This window comes from Euwallacea fornicatus, chromosome 34 (genome assembly GCF_040115645.1).
Source record: "Euwallacea fornicatus isolate EFF26 chromosome 34, ASM4011564v1, whole genome shotgun sequence".
NCBI lineage: Eukaryota > Metazoa > Arthropoda > Insecta > Coleoptera > Curculionidae > Euwallacea > Euwallacea fornicatus.
In genome coordinates this window covers 1,865,904-1,887,220 of record NC_089574.1, presented here as the reverse complement: position 1 = coordinate 1,887,220, position 21,317 = coordinate 1,865,904, and the positions used below count along the sequence as shown (strand labels likewise).

Genomic DNA, 21,317 nt, shown 5'->3' with positions numbered 1-21,317 from the left:
AGCAAAAAGTATATTGTAGTGAAATAAAGTAAACATGTCGAAAAAACAGTTTTATTCCTCTACAAATCTATATTTGTACAATACATTATACACATAGTGCATAAACACACGATTCAAACGTGTCAGAAAATAAGGAAATAAACGGCTGTTTTTCCTTCTTTCATTAAGAATGTTGAGTTTTCTATGGTTGTGACGTCAAATTTTGTTTTCAAATCAAGCACTAACATATAGTTATTCACACCATGGATCCATAGAGGCTGATTCCAAAGTCAGGAAAATCTTTATATGCATTACCAAATACGACTTCAAAGAAATAAATATTTTCCCTTAAAACCTTTTAGAACTGTTAATTCTAGTGGCATTTTTTGGGATGTTTGAACGAACTTTCATAGATTTTGATGGCTATAAGGAATGTATAATTTTCAATAGAAATAATATGTTTTCAGGTTAGCCAGCGGCGCGCAAAATATTTTTGAAAAAAAAAGTACTCCACTGCTTACTGGAAATATTTTGCATTTCATTTAATATTGACATTTCCAAAAGTGCGTAGGGAAAAGCAACTTATTTTTTAAAGCCTTATTTGCAACTTTATTACATCCTACACAGCTAATTTCTAAGGACGCATATCTGCAACGTTCGTTGCTTTTCGTTATCATAGGTGCTAATAGTGTTGAATATCCCATTTCTTCAATAACAAAAAAAAAATGTGCGGTAGTGTCTATATCTTTTCTCTCTTTTACACGTACATGTATCTAATGTCTAGGTTTAATATACAACTTTCCAGGCTTCAAAGCCAACTCCCCTTCATCGTTCTTAATCCACCCTCCCGTTTCCTGATTGGGAAAATCTAAACCCTTGTGCTGGGGCTTACTGACTTGCTTTATCACATTAGTGACGCTGGAATTTTTCCGGTATTTGTACCACCAGTACTCAAAAGCCAACGTGACGCATGCTAGTCCTATTCCGACGAAAATCACTATGAAAACGCCCCCGATGTTTTGGATACTAATGCCGTCTTGTTGGTCGTCCACTTTTTCACACTGTTTCTTTTCAGGGTTCTTGTTCCACCATTTTTCTTTAAGACGTTCCAGTTCGCGTCGATTGAGCAACTGGAGGATTCTACATAGAAATTATTTATTAAAATGTAGCATATTTTAATACGTAGCATTTACGCGGTATTGAACTGATCCTTCAAGGGTGATCCCTGTTGCACGGCAATGGCGTAAGGCTTCCTGGAAAATTCCTCCCCTACGATGATAAGATCGCAACTAGTGGCTTCCAGGTATCTGATATCAGTTGCGTCTCCCAAATAAGCAAACCCTGGAAATACGTACTGTGCAGGAAATCCATATTTTTATAAATATACCTTCAGATGAAGATTTGGACTCCCTCACTCGATTTAAGGCTACTTCTAAATTTTCCGGCAAGCCAGCCTCCTTCATCGCTTGCCACATTTTCGTGTATTTATCTGACACTGGATAATCCCATACAGCTAATTTGGCTCGTTCCACATCGCTGAGGCTGTCATTCAAGCTCATGTCTTTCCATATTCTTAAAAATTGAAAGTGAACTCGGGAATTTTAAATATATATTTGCCTACTCGTAAAATCTGCCCTCGATATCCGCCATCCTCTGGAAATAAGTCATGGTCGAGCTGCTGTTAACTGGAGCATACTGAATCTTGTATTGCTTGGACAAATCGTCCAAGGACTCTATCGGGGTATCCAATCGCGAAACTGTGAGAAAAGCGGCTAAATTTGCTGTGTAAGAGGCAATGATGATGAAACCGAATAGCCACCACGTTGCTGCTACTAAGCGTCCGGACAGATTTTTAGGGGCTTCGCCTCCTCCTTGAGGAGTCAAAGATGTCATACAAAACCATAAACACTCCTTCAAGTTGAACTCTCGTTTCTCCTCATCGTCTTTGTATTTTTCACGATTGTTCTGGTAGCTGTAAGGCGACCATCTGTCGAAAACCCACATCAGGAAACTATAACACGAAGAGTATAATGTTAAGGCTGCGGTGTAAATCTAGTCAAATCGGACATTTAAACTACCAAGTACGGGTAACTCACAATACAATTTTCAGTTATTGACGAATAAGCAAGTTTATCTCGAAGTACTTGCCTTGTAAAAAAATACGCGGCTAAAATGCACAACCAAACTTCGTTTTCCAGGACGGTCAAAAACTTAAAAAGAGAGGTGGGTGTTTCCGGAAGCTTCATTAGTATGGTAATTCCCACCAAATCATAATATGGAACAGTAAAATCAATAACATTTTCTCGTTCAGCCATTACAGATAGAGAACCCAATCCGATATCTGCCTTTTTATCAATGAGGTCCTGTGTAAAAATGTCCATTAACGAGTTATCAGGTTTAAGAAATTTATGAGTAAAACCTTAATAATACCATTCCAGTTGCCATTTTCATCCATATTGCCAAACTGCCCGTCGCCAACCTCCACGATTTCATAGTCAAAATGAAGTATATTAGCAATTTCGTCGATAAGGTCAATGCAGTAGCCTTTGAATTTTTTAGGGAGGTCATCATCTCTGTATATAAATGGCTTTTGCTGCGAAATAATGTGGAATATAAAAGTTTCAAATGTCTAATTGTTGCTTACCACGACTGTGACCACTCTATAAACAACATCAACTGTATAATTCTTCATGTCTTTAGGAGTTGTGAGAGTTAAATTGTTATCGAACCCCGCCTGCCACACTCCCAGAGATAAAGACTTATCCGAGGAACTTGATCTCACATAAACTGCTGTCAGCGCCATGGAAAACTCCATGTAGCTGAGCCCGTTTGTAGTGATTGAAAATGGACCATATGTAGGCGGTTCTAGAGACTCCTAGATTATACTTTAATTATTTAAGAAGTAAATTAAATGCAGCTAAGCAGATACTTTTTGTAAGTAAGAGCGCAGATTCAAATTAAACCTTTTTGGGCTGTTTTTCGGTTCGTAGTCATCGCACGTGACGAAGTTAGTCACGTTGTTCCTCTTCCAAGATCCATCGAGTAGCATTTCCCTAAATAATCATAATTTGCTATTGTTTGAAATAAGTATTTATGATAGTGTACTTGATGGCCAAAAACGCCTTCAACGCCAAATCAAAGTAAAACGCCCCATCAATTTCGGGCAATACGTTCGACAACTGATAAGCGTTCCCGATGTTGCGAAGTCTGTCCTGATATTGTGTATTCACCAAGGGCTTTGCGAACAAAACCGTGGCGTTCGGTACTGATGCCTTGATGTCTCCAGCGTCCTGAGAACTGAATAAATTCATAACTGATCTTTTTTTTGTGAAACCTATCTCGCCTTAGTCATAACGTGCCAGGCGTACATCCGGTTAAACAACTTCTTCAGATCGGCAGCTTCCAGGACAGTTTGGATAGTGTGCAAATCACCAAGAACAAAGAAGTTCTTCAGATCCAACTTCACCAAACTGTCAAGTTGTTCGGGAATTTTACTGGGGTCTTGGTTGATTTCGTCTATCAAATGACGCGTAGCGACGTTCTGTAGAAGGGCTTTGTATTTGTGGTCCATTACTAAGGGTTAAAGTTCGGATTTGATCAAGTCGGATCATTTTAGATTTGTATACCTATTCTTCTTCATCTTACTATCAAGAATGTAATTTATTTTTCTCTCATTTTTTCTATTGTTTTCAATGAATAATGGTACATCTATTTGCTTACTAAATGTGTCGTCGTATAGTATTGCCGCATTGGTAATGTTTTGGTTCAATACCAAGGTGCGAACCATCTCAGGAATGATGTCGCCCGGAGGAGAGATTTGCACCAGATATTCTTCTTCATTCGGCTGTATACTGCGCCATTGCCTCAAGTCCCCTTGTTGCCCGTAAGATGCGCTTACTAGAAAGTATTCACTCGTTTGACCTTATTTCACCTTATTCGACCTCATATCACTAGATCACTTCTCAAACACCGAAATTAATTATTTTTTAGGACATGTTAAAGGAGGAAATGTTGAACTCCTATGACAGAATCAGTTTCACTTTTTTGCCGTTTATTGCTAGATTACTGATTTTTGAAAAATACTATACCTGTGGGCAGTCCCAAGGCCGACGTAAACGATTTTACAGTCTCCGAAGCCAATCCAGCCCTAGTTGCGTCTAATACCAAATGTGGTGAAACATTGGAATCCAGCATTTGTTGATAGGTTGCGCATACTATACGTGTTTAAGAAAAGAGCCTATATTCCGGATTTAAAAACATTATCAAGACCGTACATGAATCTAAGATGTTTTGAGAATCAGTTCTGTTTCCAACTACTCGCTTTATATCGACGCTCAAACCCAATTTTGTGGTTTTCTTAATGTAGTTCATCACCACATTGATGGCCTTGTCGGCCACTGTGTTATCTTCCTCATTTACAAAAACTAAGAATATTATAAAGGATATAACGATGGTCCGTTTCGGAGTTAAACATTTTTTTTTCCACTTACTGACGTTGATGTTCTGTGTAGTTTGTCCATTAGCAGTTTTAGATGCAAGCAATATCCATAAGAAGCCGAGGAGAAACATTTGTTACCCACAAAAACTACTGAAGTAATGAATTCTTTCAGGTTGAGATTACTTATTCTCAGGAATACAGTATTTATAATCCTGTTAACTTTTCCTTGTATACACCCTCATGTGGAAATCGAATGTGATGGGAAAGATACAAACAAAACGAATACGTGTGGAATCTTCGCACATATCCAGGAATAAGTTCGAATTGAAAAATGGTGATGTGGGGAATGGTCAAACGTAAAAGCCTTTCCCCATATATTAGCTTCCTTAAAAGTGTCAGTTGTTATAACTTTGATGAAATTGGAAATTGGTCTTATGCTGTTTTAAATGAATATTGAACGAATGCCATTTGACTAAAAATTGTTAACATTACTGCTGTAAATGCAAAAACTGTGTCAGTTCATATGTTGCCACGTACGAAAATCGAAACATTTACTCAAAATAATGATGCTTTCGATAATAATTTATCAAATTGACATTAAAATTATTTGTATGCCTTAGAACAAATAGACTGACATAAAAATATATTATTTTATAGTACGCTACTGATTTTTGTTGATTAGTTTCATCAATCACCTCCCCAAACCTACACAATTTCTGAGTCAAAAATTTTTAACCTTTGTCACGAATCTCACTCTAGTTCTTGGTGGTATTTATACTTCGAGCCGCGATCCTGGACACCACCGAGTTCTCTTTTTTGATGATGGGGATTTTAAAACCATTTTGAGATATTATCTTTCGAAATAGACCCCAGTGCTGCTGTAATTTAATAACCAATTTTTTCCTTTAAATGGACACATTGATCAATATTCAGTTCATTTTGGTGTGTCGCGTGCAGGTGTTGGAAAAGGGTATACGGTATACGTCGTGATGAGAAACTCGAATTACAGATAAATTTGGAGAACTATGGACGACCAGAAATTTTTCCTTGTATTAATGCGCACAATAAGATAAACCAGTTCCGGTATCAAAAAAGTATTTTTTATTTAACAAATTTTATAGTAATACAATCTTTGGTTAAACGAAAATGAATATACAAAAATACTTATTAAATGTCGATTGGCATGTTTCGCACTACGCTACAGTAATGACACAATTGAAAAATTCATTCTTAACAACTTCTTTTCAATAAAAAATTAGCAAATATCAGCTATTAACGTAACGTTTAAGAATATAAATAAATAATTTTAAAGATCTATACGGAAACAGCCAACTGTACGGAACTGTACTTGTGTCCGGTCTGTTATTTGTACTGGTTGGGGAGTAACGAACATTTCCAATCACATACATATGCGCGTCAAAACACGTCAGAAACATATCACTTCTAGGGATTTAAAAAAAAATCTTACGTTACATCCAGACAATGGTATTTCATCAGATAATGTTATTTATGGTATGTGAAAATATGCCATTAATCGACGCAAAAATATCGAGATCTGAGTCTCAACTATAGAAAATTTGTTTTAAAAAATTGTGTATTTGCAGTAGCGTGAGTGCAAATTGTCATTTGACAAGTTAACATTATAATGGCACTTATGGTAACAATACCACGTAACATGCAATTTATACAATGGTGTTGCCGTGATGATTTACAATCAACAACAAAACTAAAAGCAATAAAGATATGCCGCGCTCTCAGATTTTCACCCAAGGGCGACTGACGATAAAAAGATGCACATCCCTCCCCTTTCGTTTTTTTAAGTAATAATAAAGACCAATCGAGGGAGTAACATTTCATTGGTGATAAATCAAATAATTGCAACTTCACTACAGATCTGTAGCTTTAAAAGACATTTTTGTGCAGACACGGGGATTTTTCTGTTTGATTTATTTTGATTTTTTGGCTTATTTAATACTAATAAGTGGGGGTATACACTTATACTCATAGATGTAATACTTTCATCGAAGAAAACTTCTTAAGGCGACAATGCAAGTTGTGGAATAATCGGAGCTAAGAGTCTCTGGATTTGATAGATATATTCGGTTTAGAATCTGTAAAAACTAATAGCGGCGTCGACCTTTTTACGATGCTATTTCTAATCCGGCAGTGTCGATATTTTAATATTTATTTTCACGATATTTTAAATCCTTAATGGGTTTTTAATACATGAACCAACCTAAATAATACGCCTTCAATAAAAAAAACTACCCAAATGCTGAAAGTACGCCCTGAAATCTTCCTCTTTTCCCGTCACTGATACTGCGCATGTTGTTTGGTTTTAGGAGGTTTTGGTGGTGGGCTGGGGGGTATGTCATTGTCGTCGGCATCAATTTCTTCGTTTGTGGAACTCGCGTCTCTAGTAATCTGATACGAGTATCTGCTCACAGACGAACTTCGAGAATGCAAGAAACTCAAGTTCTCGTTGATGGCTAAATTGCTAAAATCAACGATGCTGTCCTTGTATTTGGCTGGCAACGGAGGAGGAAGTAAGTCTTCTTCGCTGATATTCGAATCCGTAGTACCTACCAGGGTATTACAATGTATTCTTCAGTTTATGAAATAATTGTCGGCTATCAATGAGGGTTGGAAATAAATTTAAAAGCTACTAGAAAATCCAGGTCTCTTGCCTTCCATTTTGACAGAGAAGAAAAAAGAGAATATGCTTGCTAATGTCGTTATGTCGATTTAACACACCACATTTAGCACATTCTGTACAAGAATTATGCGTACCCATTGAATCTCTATTACTGCTGGTTCCAGAGCTATTTGCACCTCTAAGTTGGAGGTTTACACTACCCGGTCTTGAGAACTGGCCGCTGGAAGGTCGGCTCAGTCGCTTCTCCTTTTCTATTTCTGATCTCAGAGGTCTCGTGGAGTGTAACTAAAGGTGATATGACAATATTAAAGTAGCAGAAAAGAAACCTAATGCACTATTGCCCCTTCAGAATACGCATCTCGCATAAAAATAATGGCACCCCTAAAATTTGGGGAAGGGATAGATTTTTGAGAAATTGCTGGAACACGTCGATTTTATTATCGAGGGGGAATAATTTTTATGTAGAATTCACTGCGTGTCTTTCAATCCCTTATCCCGCAGGGCCACCCTCTGAAATATCTTAAATATTAAAGAAGGTTAAAAGATATATATCTTTTTAAAGGTTTTCCTTCTCTAAATGTTGGTATCTGGTTTGTTACATTCGACTGTTGTGTTATCAAGCTAGGCGTATTTGATCATTCTAAGACCATTTCTCCTATAGATTTTTTGATAGCATCAAAACTAAGATTCCTTTATTGAAATATGCTTTATAATTAGGAAATTGTTGCAATAAACCAACTTACTATAAAAAGTAAGCAAGCATTAATCATTGAGGCAAATATTTATCAATATAAAATATTTCCTGGGTCTTCGAATGGAAATATCTACATATGTAGAATATGAATTTTTTTATGTTTACTTTTCTTAGCAATGGAATGCTGTTTCGATAAATTTTGATATCTCGCTTGAATTGTTCTCGGTTGAAAATGGGTGACGATCCTCGTAGGCACCATTCCTGAGTAACATACTTGGAAGGAGCTCAGATTGAACCGAGGTAAAAATTTCGGCGATTGAAAAGAAAAAAGCCATAGGCGAACGTGGGATTGTGCAATACAATGCCTGCTGTGTCGAAAATAGATAGTAACTGAAATGTTTTCTCAATAACTGCGACATGACAGTTTTTGTTGACAATGGTAATACTAAGCGGTTTTTGTTACTGTTTATATGTTCTTCCTGAAGCATATACACTTTCTATATTATTTCGGTTCGCATATCGTTTTCGTGACGAGATCCATAAGCTGTACGCTCGGGAAAACGGGTCTAAAATTATTTGAAGGTTTGGAGGCCATTGGACCGTTGTTATCATTCGTTCTGACTCCACTTTCACGTGTATATTTTTGTACCAATATCGATTCATAGATAATTTAGCCGAGTGGTAGCACGATAAACAATACATTCGAAAATTACGTTCAATGTTCCTGCGTTTTAAGTGTTAACTGTGTGCGTTTTTGGTTTGAGCCGAAATTATTTGTTAATTTTGACTCTTCCGGAAGCAACTCTAACGGTTTCCAAGATTTTTGTAAACGTATCGAATACATTATTCACCAACGTGTTATTAATAAGAATTACAAATTCTGAACGATTTAGTGAAGAAATATCCCTGCAGGATCGCGACACGATGTTTATAGCTATTGTTCATAAAAAATGAAATTTATTAGATTACATACATATATCATCCAACACTCCAAATTGTTAAGTTTTAACAAACTAAAAGCAAATATTAAGATTGGCAGTGGCTTGATCTTTATTATATGTATACAGGGTGTTCCGTAAGTCAACGATATCCCTTGAAGGGGGTTGAAATTGGTCCGAAGTAGTGGAGACTTATTAAAGATAATTTGATTTATTTTCTCACCTTTGACACCCTGTACCTCGGTTATTATCAACTTTTGGACTGAGGTAAGTTTAGCTAAATCGACTTATTTTAAGTTGACCTATCTACCTGCCAAAAGATATCGTTGACTTACGGAACACCCTGTATGCATATCAATTATGAAAATAACATACCAAATTCTAAATTATTATTATTCTAGCAAAATCTTGCAGTTCTTTTACGATCAAGTTCTTTTTAGAATAAGAAATGTATCTTTTATTCTATCGGGAAATATGTGCATAATGAAACTATTGCCTCGAATTCGCAACTTTTCTCCAATTTTACTAAACCTGGAAACAACGCATGTATCATTTATAAGCTCGATCAGCTGTACCTTTACAAAAGAAAGGTCGTACCGATATCACTTCGTAGATGATTCACCCGAATGTTAGTACGGCGATGAGCAAGATGTTCGTAATTCGTGCTGCACTAGCAATCGCGATAATCTGGTGTCCTTTTGTCCTAAAGATTTGTGCGGTGCGCTGTCCGTAAATCCACGATTCAGTGAGTGAAAGTGGGTGGTGTTTAACTGTCATTTTTTCAGTGAACGTGAGTGTTGCTGACGTGATTTCAACTCGCTTTTCTGGTGCTCAGAGGTGAGTTCTGATTGTTGATTCTTGTGTTTTAGAGTTTTTTCAAATCAATTAAAACGACGTTATTATACTTTTAGTTGAAAGTTAAAATTATTTGTATGCAATGACTTTTACATAAAAATTGTTCCCCCTTGAAATTAAAATCGATGTGCAAATGAGAAACGTATCTCGCTTCGAGATAATAAAATTAAAAAGTTTTCAAATTGACATCCTAACGTAAACCTACCTCCTGTGTGAGTTCAATACGAGGAGTTCCGGTTCCACTTGCGGTAGAATTTGTACATGATGTAATAGAGGAAAAAGGGTCCTCAGAAGTGTACCATAACGTCCCTGAAGATGTCGGGGTAGGAGGCAGAACCACTTCCGTTTTACTTCTTCTACGTTTAGAGATTTTGCTTGATTTTCTGTGACTGAAAGACGGTGTAACAGAGAGGCTTTTTGACGGAGAAGGACCGATACTTTTATGGTGTTGGGATGAATGGCTAGAAAATTGATCAAATTTTGTAAAAATAACCGAACAAAATAAATTTCTTGAAATATCCTTTGATTTTCCGAAACCTTATTTGGGAAATATAGTCAAGAACTGATGATAGAAAGCTCTGCATATATTTTAATGTTTGAATTAAATATAAAATTTCGCTATTAGGTTTGAAGTTAAAAATAAAATTTTTATAGCAGTGAAAAGAGTGGCATTTAATACGTGAAAAGATAGATTTTGATTAACAATGATTCAGATGATTTGTTTAAATAAATAAATGAATTAAAGCAAGGTAACTTACTCAGGAGTAATAGTGATGTCAGAGAGCCTGGTGTCGCTAGTAATACTATAATGTCTTCTCATTTGTACCTCAGGTTCAAGTTTTATATCACATTTCTGGAAAGTGAAAAAACAAATATTAATTGATGCTAGATATTTAAGAGATGAGGTTTTCCAAAGTAGATAATTGTGTCATGCATTACTTTCGAAATTAGATATCAATGCATAAACAAGCTCACCCGTTTTCCGTATTTCCTCTCTACTTCATCCTTCATAATGGCAAAGCAATCTTCCATACGCTTTTGCAACGGCTGTAAATTATCCGGAGCTTTCTTTTTATGAATTTGTAAGCACAACTCTAATAGCGGGATCTGGTCGGCTAAAAGATCCTTTAAGCGATTCACTAACACTTCATCATCGGCATGGCGAGTAAGATATTCATCAGTGAAAAACACTTTTTCGTAATTTTTTGTACCTCCCATGACTGCGGCGTCTAATATACCTAAAAATTGAAAAAGGCTTTTTAATTATCTTTTTGATAAGATGAGAATAGTAAATAGTGTCACTCTTCGAGTTAGTAAAGAAACATTTTTTAGAATCTAGGTATTTATTATTTTTGTCTATTTATTGTTTTCATTTTTAAGTGCACACTTACCATGAAGTTTCATGCTCAACAAATTAATTTGTATATTTTTATCTTTGTTGAACATAGAAACAAAATTGAACAAATCCTTATTTGCCCTATCTAACGTTTCTATGGCATTTCTTAAAGGCGACACCTCCTTCATAATGGTTTTCTCTACTGGAAACCAACGCAGAATTCCCGGTAACGGGTACGTTGTTTGCAACTCGGTTTTTTCTAGCCACATATGAGCGAATTCATTGTCTGACTCAATGAAGGGGTCTTTTCGGGTAAAGCGACGCGAGAAACTGAACTTTTTGATGTTGTTCACTTTGTAGAAACAGACTATTTGATCACTAACGGACTTGCCAGAAAATCGTTGATTTTTCTCTTCCATCACGGGATCTACTTTATTTATTTGGATATCTGTTTTTAAAAGTTAAGGAAAAATTATATCAATTCTATTTTTTTAACTTTGCTGCAATCATAAAAAAGGATACATTGCTTGTCTGACGTAGTAATATCGCTCCCAGGTGCGTCAAGTTTATTTAAAAGTTCCGCCTTCGGAAACTCATTTACGATTCTCGAGTTGAAATCCTCTAGCCGTTCATACTCCTTCCCTCTGTATATGAACACTTTATTCTGCAAAAATAGTGGGAACCCTCTGCCGTAGTACCCAACTCGAAAGTATTCCGGTTTAGGGCGCGCATGTTTCATAATACTGTCATAAAATCCTGCCAGTCTCGTGTGCAGCTCACTTAAACGATCATAATCAAAGGTTTCTTGTTCGTATTGCTCTGCTAATTCCTTGCATTTTATTATTGCGTACTCCCACATCTATTAAGAAATAAAATGTAAATTCTTGCAGAAAAACTCTTTATGTACAGTGAATGACAAAAGTTTGGAACTCGCGCAACATTTGGAGAACCGCTTATCTAAATTTTATTATTTTTTGTACCCGAAAAATTTCCAAAAACTTAAATTTAGTATAAAATCAACTTGAATTAAGTTCCTAAAACCAGAGGCCCAATCAGAAAAGCTTTACGGTTTTCGAATAGATATTTTTTAGTCCACGCACCCCACTGGAGACCGCGATTTTGTTCTATAAATTCTATTCCGAACGTTTTAAACTTTCGCTAGATGCTGTATGTTTAAACAAAAACCTACCTTTCCCTTACTGTAGTTTTCAATAATTGTGTAATAAAGAGCTTCTTTCAATTCACGATGGCTTCGGGCATCTATGTATTTGTCGCCCTTTAGTAATGGTGACAGTGATTCGTCAGTCCATTTCAGGAGTTTGGTGTGTAACTCTAAGGTAAATGCGGCTTCTGTGTAATTATCGCATTCGATGTGCAAATCGAAGAGCTTGTTTAAGTATCTTATATACATTTCTTTTTTGTCGATTTCGGAATAGAAGTCCTGCAATTCATATGTATATCGGATTATTAATTGAATGCGACAGGATCAAATCATACAATTTTAGTTCAAGTTATAATTACAAAATCACATTATCTGCCGTACATTATCAATAAAAATACATAAGATTCAACTTACCAACAGATTAACTGTGCAACTCATTGTACTATCCTTGCTATCATTTGAAATTATATTGCGATAATCCAACAAACTATCCATTAGCCTCGACACGATCGTTACAAATTTAATGCCCTCATCTTTCAACGTCGTATGTTTTTCACACAATTCCTTTATAATGTTGAAAAATAGCTGTTTATACTCGTTATCTCCTTTGCCACCCTCAAACAACGCGTCAAGTTTGACTATCATCTCGTTTTCAAAATCGTTGAAATTGCCCTTAATATGAGACGAATCTCTTTTTGTATCACCAAAACTCTCCAGTTCTAACTTTGAGGAGTAAAACTCGCATTGCATCATATCGAAAAATATTGGTATTGTGTGTGTTCTCAACTCCGTTTCTGGTATTAAAGTCATTTCTAATGTAAGTCCGACTAATGACGGTACAAATTGGATCTTGTGCAGACCTAAGTTGAACCACATGGATCTAACTTCGAATCCCATTTCTCTCCGCATGTCATTGTATTGATTGATTATCCTTAAACGCTTATTGAAAGAGAAATTTTCCAACTGCAGTGCGTCCTGGGTCATGAACGCGATAGCACAATGAAAGAAATTGTTCCAAGCATCGTGTTCGAACTTCGTGAAAAATCTATCGCGAATTGTATGGGAAAAGTATCGGAGAGACTTTAGAATTATGCTGTTTTGTAGCATAATCATGTCGAACCAGTCCTTGGGGAAAACGGAATTGCTACTTACAAGCTCTTTAAAAACAACTAAAATTTCCATAAGGAAGTCCAGCTTATCAAAATCTGTTACAAATCTTTCTATGTAGTGTTCATAATGATCCGGAGTCATTTGACGGAATATGTCTAACATAACTGAAGCCATGTGACCCTAAAAAAAATTATTACTAATACAGGTCAAATGGGTATACGGGAAAAACAATCTACCGCATTGGGATTTTCTCTTTGCATTTTTATGTGACACTGTATGACAGTCCTCAAGTCAGTCTGGATTATTTCGTTAATATCTTGAAATGTAGAGCCCACGTCTTTACGAAATAAAAGCACCAAAATGTCACTTAATACTTTGATGCACAGTTCCACCTAATAAACAAACGAATGTTATCAAAATTATTAAAAAAGGAAAACATGTTGATAGTGCAAAGCGTGAATCAAGAGACATTTAACTACAAGAAAATGTAGATGAATTAACATCAGCATAGTCAGATATCTCTTCCTAGGACTTTAGTGCAAACTGTAAAGCGAATGATGCCTTAATGTATGTATTACAAGGGATGGGAGCATATGATCACCTCTTCCGAGTATCCGACGTGTTGATTGACGCAATGCTGTGTGGTCCCTAGCAGCTGAGCTACCTTGGCCACAGATCGATTTTGCCTGCGCCCGTCTTGCCGCATCACAACACCCTATAATCCCACTACATACAACTACTGATCCAAAATCTCCGCCCAAAATTAATGGGGTGTTAATACGTTAAAGTAATTTAAAATCACCAGTAAACATGAAACCAAAAAAAAAAAAATGTATGAAAATAATATTAAGAACTACAAATGCAGGAGAGCACTTCTAACCTAATTCAAACAAGTAGGTGCCCAAAAGTCATGCCATGCTATATTGTCATAATATGAAATTGGCCTGAAGTGCATTAACTTAACAGGAAAACTCATAAGATAATTGAAATTTTCTATATGGAGCAAATTCAAATTACTTACTAGAAAACAAAATACATTACCAATGGCAAATTCAAGTATCCAAAAAGTGCGTATTTAGTGTGCCAATATGTCCGACGAAAGTGATTTGCGTTAATTTAATACGTTAGGAAGCATCATAATAAACCATAGAGAGTGACAAAAGTCGATCATATTGTTACACTTAAAGCGTATAAGTGCGAGACTCCGAAAATATCATAAAACTATGTTTATTCCTACTCAATTAACATCAACTTCTATAAGAGCGAAAATCAACTTTAGAGATTTACTTGTATCGCAATAAAACAGTGTAATAATTGGTTTTCCGATTGAAATTGAGAAATTTTCAAAGATGCTCCGATTATGTTTTCGTTTGATTACTACAATTATAAATTCAACGAAGCTCTTTCTCGAGATTCTAGCATTATAACAAGACACGAGCTTAAGATTTACTTCACTTTGGTGACGGACAATATAATTACTCAATTTCCAAATTATTTTAATTCCATTATGATAGACAATAACATCAAAGCTATTGGCAAACAAATTGGGAGTAGTATGTACTATACAACTTAAGTGAATTCTTCCTGAATCAATTTTCGCTCTAACATATTAATGAATCAATTACAGAACTTTTAGGGGCGTGCATTATCCAAATAAATTATTCAAGCATAACATAATAGTACCTATTGTTGTGAACTTGACATAGTGGCCAAGGTGTTCTCAGTGCAAGGAGATGGTGTTTCAGCATCGTTGGAAAAGAGTCGTGCAGAAAAATTATTTTCTTGAATTGAAAGATATAATCACGTGAAAACGTTATGCAGTTTTGAATCAACCCGAATTAAACAACATAACAACTTATACATTGTAAAATAAAAAGATTCCAGTTGAGTATGTTGTTTATTCGTTTGTATCTAAAAAGCCATAGTTGCAAATAATATCTACAATGAAAATTTTATGATCATATCATTTAGACCAAATACAGAAAGTACAATATATAAAAAATTGTCAACATTCAATATATGCGCATCATAAATCATGCATCTCTTTAGGTGATGGTTAGGATTTTCAGGAAACTTCAGGCTTTAACAGCGGTTTGGTTCTACAGCTTCTTCTTTACAGATTTAAGAATCAAAATATAGACTTTCTATTTTTCCCTGTCCAATGGAAATTTTGGAGAATGCATCAGACAGGCATAGGGGTTCATTAAAACAAATGAAATGATCGTAAGAGAAAAACGTGTAAAGGCTAGAGGTTCAGGCCGCATTCAGACGAAGTAAAAAATGTGCAAATGTTCGATGGTGGTTTCAAATTTAAAACAAAAATTATGTCGTTTAAATCTATTCAGCAGGCCCTTTCCACAAAGAAAAAAATCCTCTTTCCACTGATACCTAAATCAAATGTGAATTTTGCTACACTATTTAAAAAAAATACAACATTATGTTATAACTGAAAAATTGTTTAAATTATCAAAAATTTCTATAACATCATCGTAATATACTCAAAAAAGTGTCCTAATAATGTAGCAATTTATATTAATAGAATTAACATAATAATTAAATTACAAGGATTTATAGAAAATGTAAAATTTCTGCACATATATTTCATTTAAATTCTGTAGATAAATACAGCTGCTATTAAGTGTGAAAAACTATATCGATAACATACATAGCTCTATTGTGAAAGCAAATCCAATAGGTACATAAAGTTGTATATACATACGAAAGCCAGTCAATATATCTGTAAATATTTACCTCATCGTTGGCCTCGAGCAAAGCCTTCACTTGAACACTTATAAAAGGAAAGATGATTTGCCTGCATTCCGCATACAAACACAGTTTACTATGCACAACATCATTAATGGTCATCATTTTCTGTTTCGTCAATCTGCCCGACGGAATACTATCCAACATATCACAGAAAATATTGCTACAAAAACCCTTGTTTTCCACTAATCTTTTCCATACTAATTACCCAACAAACCTCAATTCGCATTTATCAAATATCAGCAAGATATCTGGAATTGTGTTGGGCAAATACTTTAGGCAAGCGCCTTGTTCTCTCAATACTTGATCGTTTCCAGATGACATCAAATAAATAAAGTCTCGCAGGAGTTCTCTTATGCTTTCTTCGAATTCGTCTCCAGAGTTAAATTCTGGATAAACTTCAAGAAAAAGTATTCTAGAACGGGAAACGAATCGCATAATATATTGAAGTGCTTTCATTGTTCGAAATATCAAGTTGTCTTTAGTGGGTTCGGCTCTGGTACTATAACTCGCTTTACTGATGATGGACTTAAGAATCGAAATTAGTTTTCTAAAAATAGAATAAATAAGTAAATAAAACTTTTTTTTTTTAATACTCACTTATAAGCTAAAGTCGCACTAAATCCTTCTCGGATATACAAATCCAAGACAGGTTCAAAGTGGAGATATTTCCAGTCGTTTGTTACTAAAGTTATAATATGTAGAAGGCACTCAAAAACAATAATATCGTATTTATCGCTCTCGGGATCGTCCATTAAAATGTTAAATAACGCGTCTAATATATCCTGCAGAAATTTTACGATCTCTTCACCGACTACATACATAAAATTCTGCAGAGACAAGGATATGGTATCTTTGTGTGAGGCCCAGTTCAAGAGGCCAAGAAGATTAACTGAAAATAATAGTGAAGTGTTAAAAAAAATCCTAAACTTAATGAAACCACAGAGCAAGCGAAAAAAATCACCTGCCCAAGATATGGGTATTTATTTTAAAGGCAACTTACCGTTTTGTGTTAATTTCGTAGAACAAATGTTCGTAGATATGTTGAACGAATCTTTGGTGCTTGCTGTAAGCCCCGCAATCTGCGGTTTTTGAGATGAAGGACAATCCTTAATCTCATTAGTAAAACACGGCAATTTGATATACTCCAAACTCTCCTCATCAAACTTTTTGTAATCTATCTTATAGACTATAAGATTATGAAGGGCATCAGATAAGGTGACACCGTTCTCCTGCATCAATTTTACATAGCTCATTGCAAAAGGTTTTTCACTTTTATCTTTGGCTTCGTTCGATGAACGGTGCTTAAACGTAAATTTTAAGTGACTAGACTTAAACTCTTCTATTCGTAAAGCGATTTTTACAGTCTCATGCCATTGAGGTTTGTCCTCATGGTAATATATTACTGAACGGTATTCATCTATTTCTGGGACTCCCCCACCTAAAGTAATAACTCCCTGGAAATGTAAAATAATAATTGGCAAGAGATTTGTTTTAAGCTAGAATAAAATTGGTTGAAGAACATTATAATATCAATTGTAATTTTACTGTCAATTAATTCAAAAAATTTTAAAAATGCACACCAAAATTCAGTTGAACAGCAAAGAGTTTATAATTCTGGTCCATAATTGCTCACACATCTACATTATTATTTCAATCTCAAACTTACAGGTATAGAAACTCCTTTTTCATTGCACACTTTAACCACCACTTCGACGTTTTTCTCACTTGTTTTATTGCCTTTGCTGAATTCTCCGTTTACGAGTGTCAAATACAGATCGTTTCGCACATCTCCCGGTAAAATTACCTCAGGAAATCCCATTTTTCGCGCTCGGGATACGTTTCCAAGTACCAAATGAGGATTTTCCTCCCTAACCTAAAATAAATATTCTTAATTAATACTGATATTTTGCTTCATGATTGGAGAAGAAAAGTTTTAACAAAAACTTAAAACAAAAAGGATTAATAGACTGATACAAAAAATCCGAATTTGAGAAATTTCTAATTCAAATTCATAGTGTAAATATATGCGAACGAATTTGTAAAGCACAAAAAAGGTAGCAAAACGAAGGGGAATAAGATTTCCAAGAAGAATATCTTCACTCTCATCATTAAAGTATAATTTATAGCTAGTATGTGTTACTTTAGTTAGGGTTCTTCTTAACCGATTTTTATGACAGTTCACAAAAGATTTAAAACATAACTGCATGCGTTCAATTAAAAGCGGTATGAAGCAAGCATCATCATAGACAATGCTTGTTATCACTTATCAAAAAATGAAACATATAGAAAACATACCTGTTTAAGATCACCTCGCAACAACTTCATACTAACAAATAATGCTTGATTCTTATGATCCATTTTTTCTTTTGTGATGATTTTTCGTAGCACTTGATCCAAGTTGTCTTTTTCGCAACTGAAGCAAAAAAAGTTGTCTATAAAACTGAATAGCACCTACGTCAAAATTTTAACACAACTAATTAAATAAGCCAGAACTAAATTAAAGCAGAATGAAAATATGAAATTACAATGTATTTTTACATATTAAAGTACATGGGAAGGCTATTTTGGTTTTTAATAATAGTAAGCCTATTCACTTGTAACTGGAATGCCCTGTACATATGTTTGATAGTAGATTTTCCGTTTATTGTTTTATCTCTATTAACTACCTCTGTTATCTTACCTAACAAACGGTATTGCGAACTCTTTCTCCAAGTCAGCATCATATTTTGCATGCATGTAACCTGTGACATCCATTGCCGCCACTCCACAAGGCCTTCGCATATTCTCATATGGAGTTTTCTTGACAGTCATACTCATGGTGCTCCTGCGGTGGTCAATTTCTTTAACTTCCATCAATCCTATTCTTATCACATAACAAACCAAGCATATTTTCTCTCGTTCAAGGTCCTTCCTTCCGAGATCCTAACATAATAAAACATGTACGTTACAAAGAAACATCAAACTATAAACATATACCGTAAACATGACCCTTAAATTGTACATTTGATCTAAATCGCTCATAAGTCCCTCTTTAGTCCATCTAACTACATAATTTTCAGTTATGGGTTTAAATTCTTTGGCATCATATAAACACATTAACAACTCTGCATCTTCTGATATTTTACATGTAAAATTTTTAACTGCTACTAAAAATATATTGGAAAACTGTTGGATGGCGGATTTTGGTTGATAATCTTTCTCTCCGCTCTGAAAATGAAGAAGCATTCATTGGAATATTAATTGAAGACCCACTTATTTTCCTTTTATTCATAAATGAACATAGGAAAGTGAGATAAAATTATAATAGAAATACCAACCTTTGAATGTCTATTATTGATCCTCTCAGTGGCATCTTTATGATAATTAAAGAGTTGAATAGTGCTGGTCACATCAGAGTCAATTAAAATACCATTTTTGTCTCTAACAACTAAATCCAACCCTAACATTCGATTACCTAAATCAATATCTTCTGCAGCCTGTTTGGTTACTCTTTTAATTTCGTCGATTGGCAACGTGCCACTGATGATTTTACTACGCAGTATGACCAAGTCATATATTTGGTTTTTGACATCCTCAAAAGCCTTATTGTGCGTCTAGAATTATTTTAAACTTTGAATAGTAAATAATGACGCCTTTAATAAGGCTGTGTTATTGATGCCATTATTTGAAATTTTTTAGTTTCAAATTATATGAAAAGGTTCAAATAAAATATGTTTCTCTTACCATATATAAATGTTTCCAATGGCCTCCCCACTCTCTCAGGGTGGAAGTAATTTCCTGACAAATAGCTGGAACCTTAAATACTGGTAATCCACCTTCAAACCTTTCACATTGCTTCTTGTGTATGTACGTTTTTGGAAAAATGCCCACAACATGACTGTGATTGATGACATATCCATGGTACCAGTCTGTTTCTTCTTGTAAAATACGAACTGCATCTCCAACTGTTAATTTTAATTTAAAAGGCTCCTTTTCAGGCTCTTTATCATTAAAATTGTAAATTGCTGGAAAAAAAATTGCTTCCATCAAAATGGTCACAGTTATGAGAATAATTCAAGAAAACTTTTTTCCACAGAAAAGGAAGCATTTAGGAAATTACTTTTTTTAAAGTCAGTGGTATATTATATTTTTCTTTTAAAATGTTTAGAGTCTCCACTGGTGTGGCAAAAAGCATGTTGTTTTCCTTAAAAAATGTGTCTCTACACCTATTTTGTACTTCCTAATATTTATAAAAATATAAAATGCCAGAATAGATATATTCAAGAAAAAACTTAAAAAATAGTAGTTTTGTATCATCCTGTATTTTAAATCAAATGTAAAAATAAACTTGTGTATATATGAGTTTTATTTCTTATTTAGGTTAAAAAAAATTACAGCAAGCAGTTAACAGACATATTCTGAAACACTCTATATAGTGGAGTTAGTCAATGTGAAGGAGTAATACTGATAATGTATTTTTAGCAACTGTGCATATTTGTTATAACCAAAAATATTACTATCAGGAAGCTTTTTATACTGTTAAATTGTTCTGTTCATGTGTCTTCCACAGAGAGTAATAACAACAGAAACAGAGATAAACCCCGAAGTTAACAAGAACTATTGAAAGGTTGAATACGTTTTTCATTTAAGAATAAACATAAGTACAAAATGGTTTTCCTTGATTTTCTAGATATTGAAAGTACTTTATGCAATGCTTGTGAGTAAAAAATTAAAAATTAGGTATTGCCTAGGCCTAGATAGTGTACAATTACTATAAATTAACGCGGTTATGATGTAGAAAAAAGGGGTCTAGCTGCCTATTTATTTTCTATTTAAGCTAAGTTGAACTTAGCTGGGGGCATTGTAATAATGTAGGAAAGCAGTATCACTTACCAATTCCAAAACTATCCGTTTCAGCCACATCATTCCACATGATTCCAACTTCGCATTGACATAAAATTAAACTAAATTAATGACGAAATTAATTAAATAACACATCTCTCCAAATGAGAATTGAAAGAAACAAAATAAGCAAAATCAAAATAATTAATTAATCAAAATTAAAAATATTTTGTTGGGCGGGGTGGGGATGCGAATTGAATTATATCAATTGTCAAACGTAAAATGACATGGCGTATTGAATAGAAGAAAGCGTTCCGAAATTAACTCCTTAGGTGTAAGTGCATATCAATGGCAATTTATATATAAAGAGGAATTTAATGTAATTGGCGGTCCATCTATATAATTTATATTAAAACGTCTAGTGCTCTTCTGGTGTGTTGTGTTCAGATGGAGAAAGCGATTTCTGAACGGGCCTCTGCTTACTTTACTCTAGTTCCAACAAACGCCATTTTTTAGTTCGACTTGTGATTAGTATTAATGATAAATGACACTTTTAATGTCA

The 21,317-nt window shown here is 34.7% G+C and overlaps 2 protein-coding genes across 5 annotated transcripts; both read right to left on the bottom strand.

Moving 5' to 3' along the window:
• Positions 1-83: 83 nt before the first annotated feature.
• On the bottom strand, positions 84-4,653 carry LOC136348715 (ionotropic receptor 25a-like). 2 transcript variants are annotated; one of them, XM_066299811.1, is made up of 14 exons: positions 4,466-4,653; positions 4,254-4,403; positions 4,068-4,193; positions 3,700-3,876; positions 3,323-3,552; positions 3,085-3,269; positions 2,909-3,032; positions 2,624-2,854; positions 2,399-2,572; positions 2,128-2,342; positions 1,601-1,990; positions 1,367-1,551; positions 1,173-1,320; positions 84-1,119 (listed from the first exon to the last, which is right to left on the bottom strand). In XM_066299811.1, the coding sequence occupies exons 1-14, from the start codon at positions 4,497-4,499 to the stop codon at positions 753-755; spliced, it is 2,736 nt and encodes a 911-aa protein (XP_066155908.1). In that variant the 5' UTR covers positions 4,500-4,653; the 3' UTR covers positions 84-752. The 2 variants fall into 2 exon arrangements, with proteins under 2 accessions (XP_066155908.1, XP_066155907.1); XM_066299810.1 differs by having other exon boundaries at positions 4,470-4,653.
• Positions 4,654-5,495: 842 nt separating this feature from the next.
• Positions 5,496-21,000, bottom strand: mbc (myoblast city). 3 transcript variants are annotated; one of them, XM_066299807.1, is made up of 22 exons: positions 20,807-21,000; positions 19,658-19,938; positions 19,252-19,527; positions 18,911-19,141; positions 18,615-18,856; positions 18,230-18,347; positions 17,601-17,807; positions 16,935-17,388; positions 16,532-16,823; positions 16,149-16,481; positions 15,920-16,094; positions 13,770-13,883; positions 13,405-13,560; positions 12,473-13,348; positions 12,086-12,337; positions 11,419-11,755; positions 10,952-11,344; positions 10,536-10,798; positions 10,319-10,413; positions 9,766-9,949; positions 7,208-7,358; positions 5,496-6,999 (listed from the first exon to the last, which is right to left on the bottom strand). In XM_066299807.1, the coding sequence occupies exons 1-22, from the start codon at positions 20,844-20,846 to the stop codon at positions 6,728-6,730; spliced, it is 5,742 nt and encodes a 1,913-aa protein (XP_066155904.1). In that variant the 5' UTR covers positions 20,847-21,000; the 3' UTR covers positions 5,496-6,727. The 3 variants fall into 3 exon arrangements, with proteins under 3 accessions (XP_066155904.1, XP_066155903.1, XP_066155905.1); XM_066299806.1 differs by having other exon boundaries at positions 9,766-10,021; positions 20,807-20,999; XM_066299808.1 differs by lacking the exon at positions 13,770-13,883 and having other exon boundaries at positions 9,766-10,021; positions 20,807-20,999.
• Positions 21,001-21,317: the final 317 nt, after the last annotated feature.

What these genes read in the sequence shown, in the direction of transcription:
- LOC136348715 (XM_066299810.1), bottom strand. Translation starts at nt 4,548, where the DNA reads ATGTTTCTCCTCGGCTTCTTATGGATATTGCTTGCATCTAAAACTGCT. An exon ending in ACTGGAATGGTATTATTAAG is followed by an intron (nt 2,343 to 2,398) that starts GTTTTACTCATA and finishes ATTTTTACACAG; the next exon opens with GACCTCATTGATAAAAAGGC. An exon ending in AAGGATCAGTTCAATACCGC is followed by an intron (nt 1,120 to 1,172) that starts GTAAATGCTACG and finishes ATTTCTATGTAG; the next exon opens with AATCCTCCAGTTGCTCAATC.
- mbc (XM_066299806.1), bottom strand. Translation starts at nt 20,846, where the DNA reads ATGTGGAATGATGTGGCTGAAACGGATAGTTTTGGAATTG. An exon ending in AAAAAGGAGTTTCTATACCT is followed by an intron (nt 17,389 to 17,600) that starts GTAAGTTTGAGA and finishes TTACATTTCCAG; the next exon opens with GGAGTTATTACTTTAGGTGG. An exon ending in CAGTAATAGAGATTCAATGG is followed by an intron (nt 7,000 to 7,207) that starts GTACGCATAATT and finishes ATACCCTGGTAG; the next exon opens with GTACTACGGATTCGAATATC.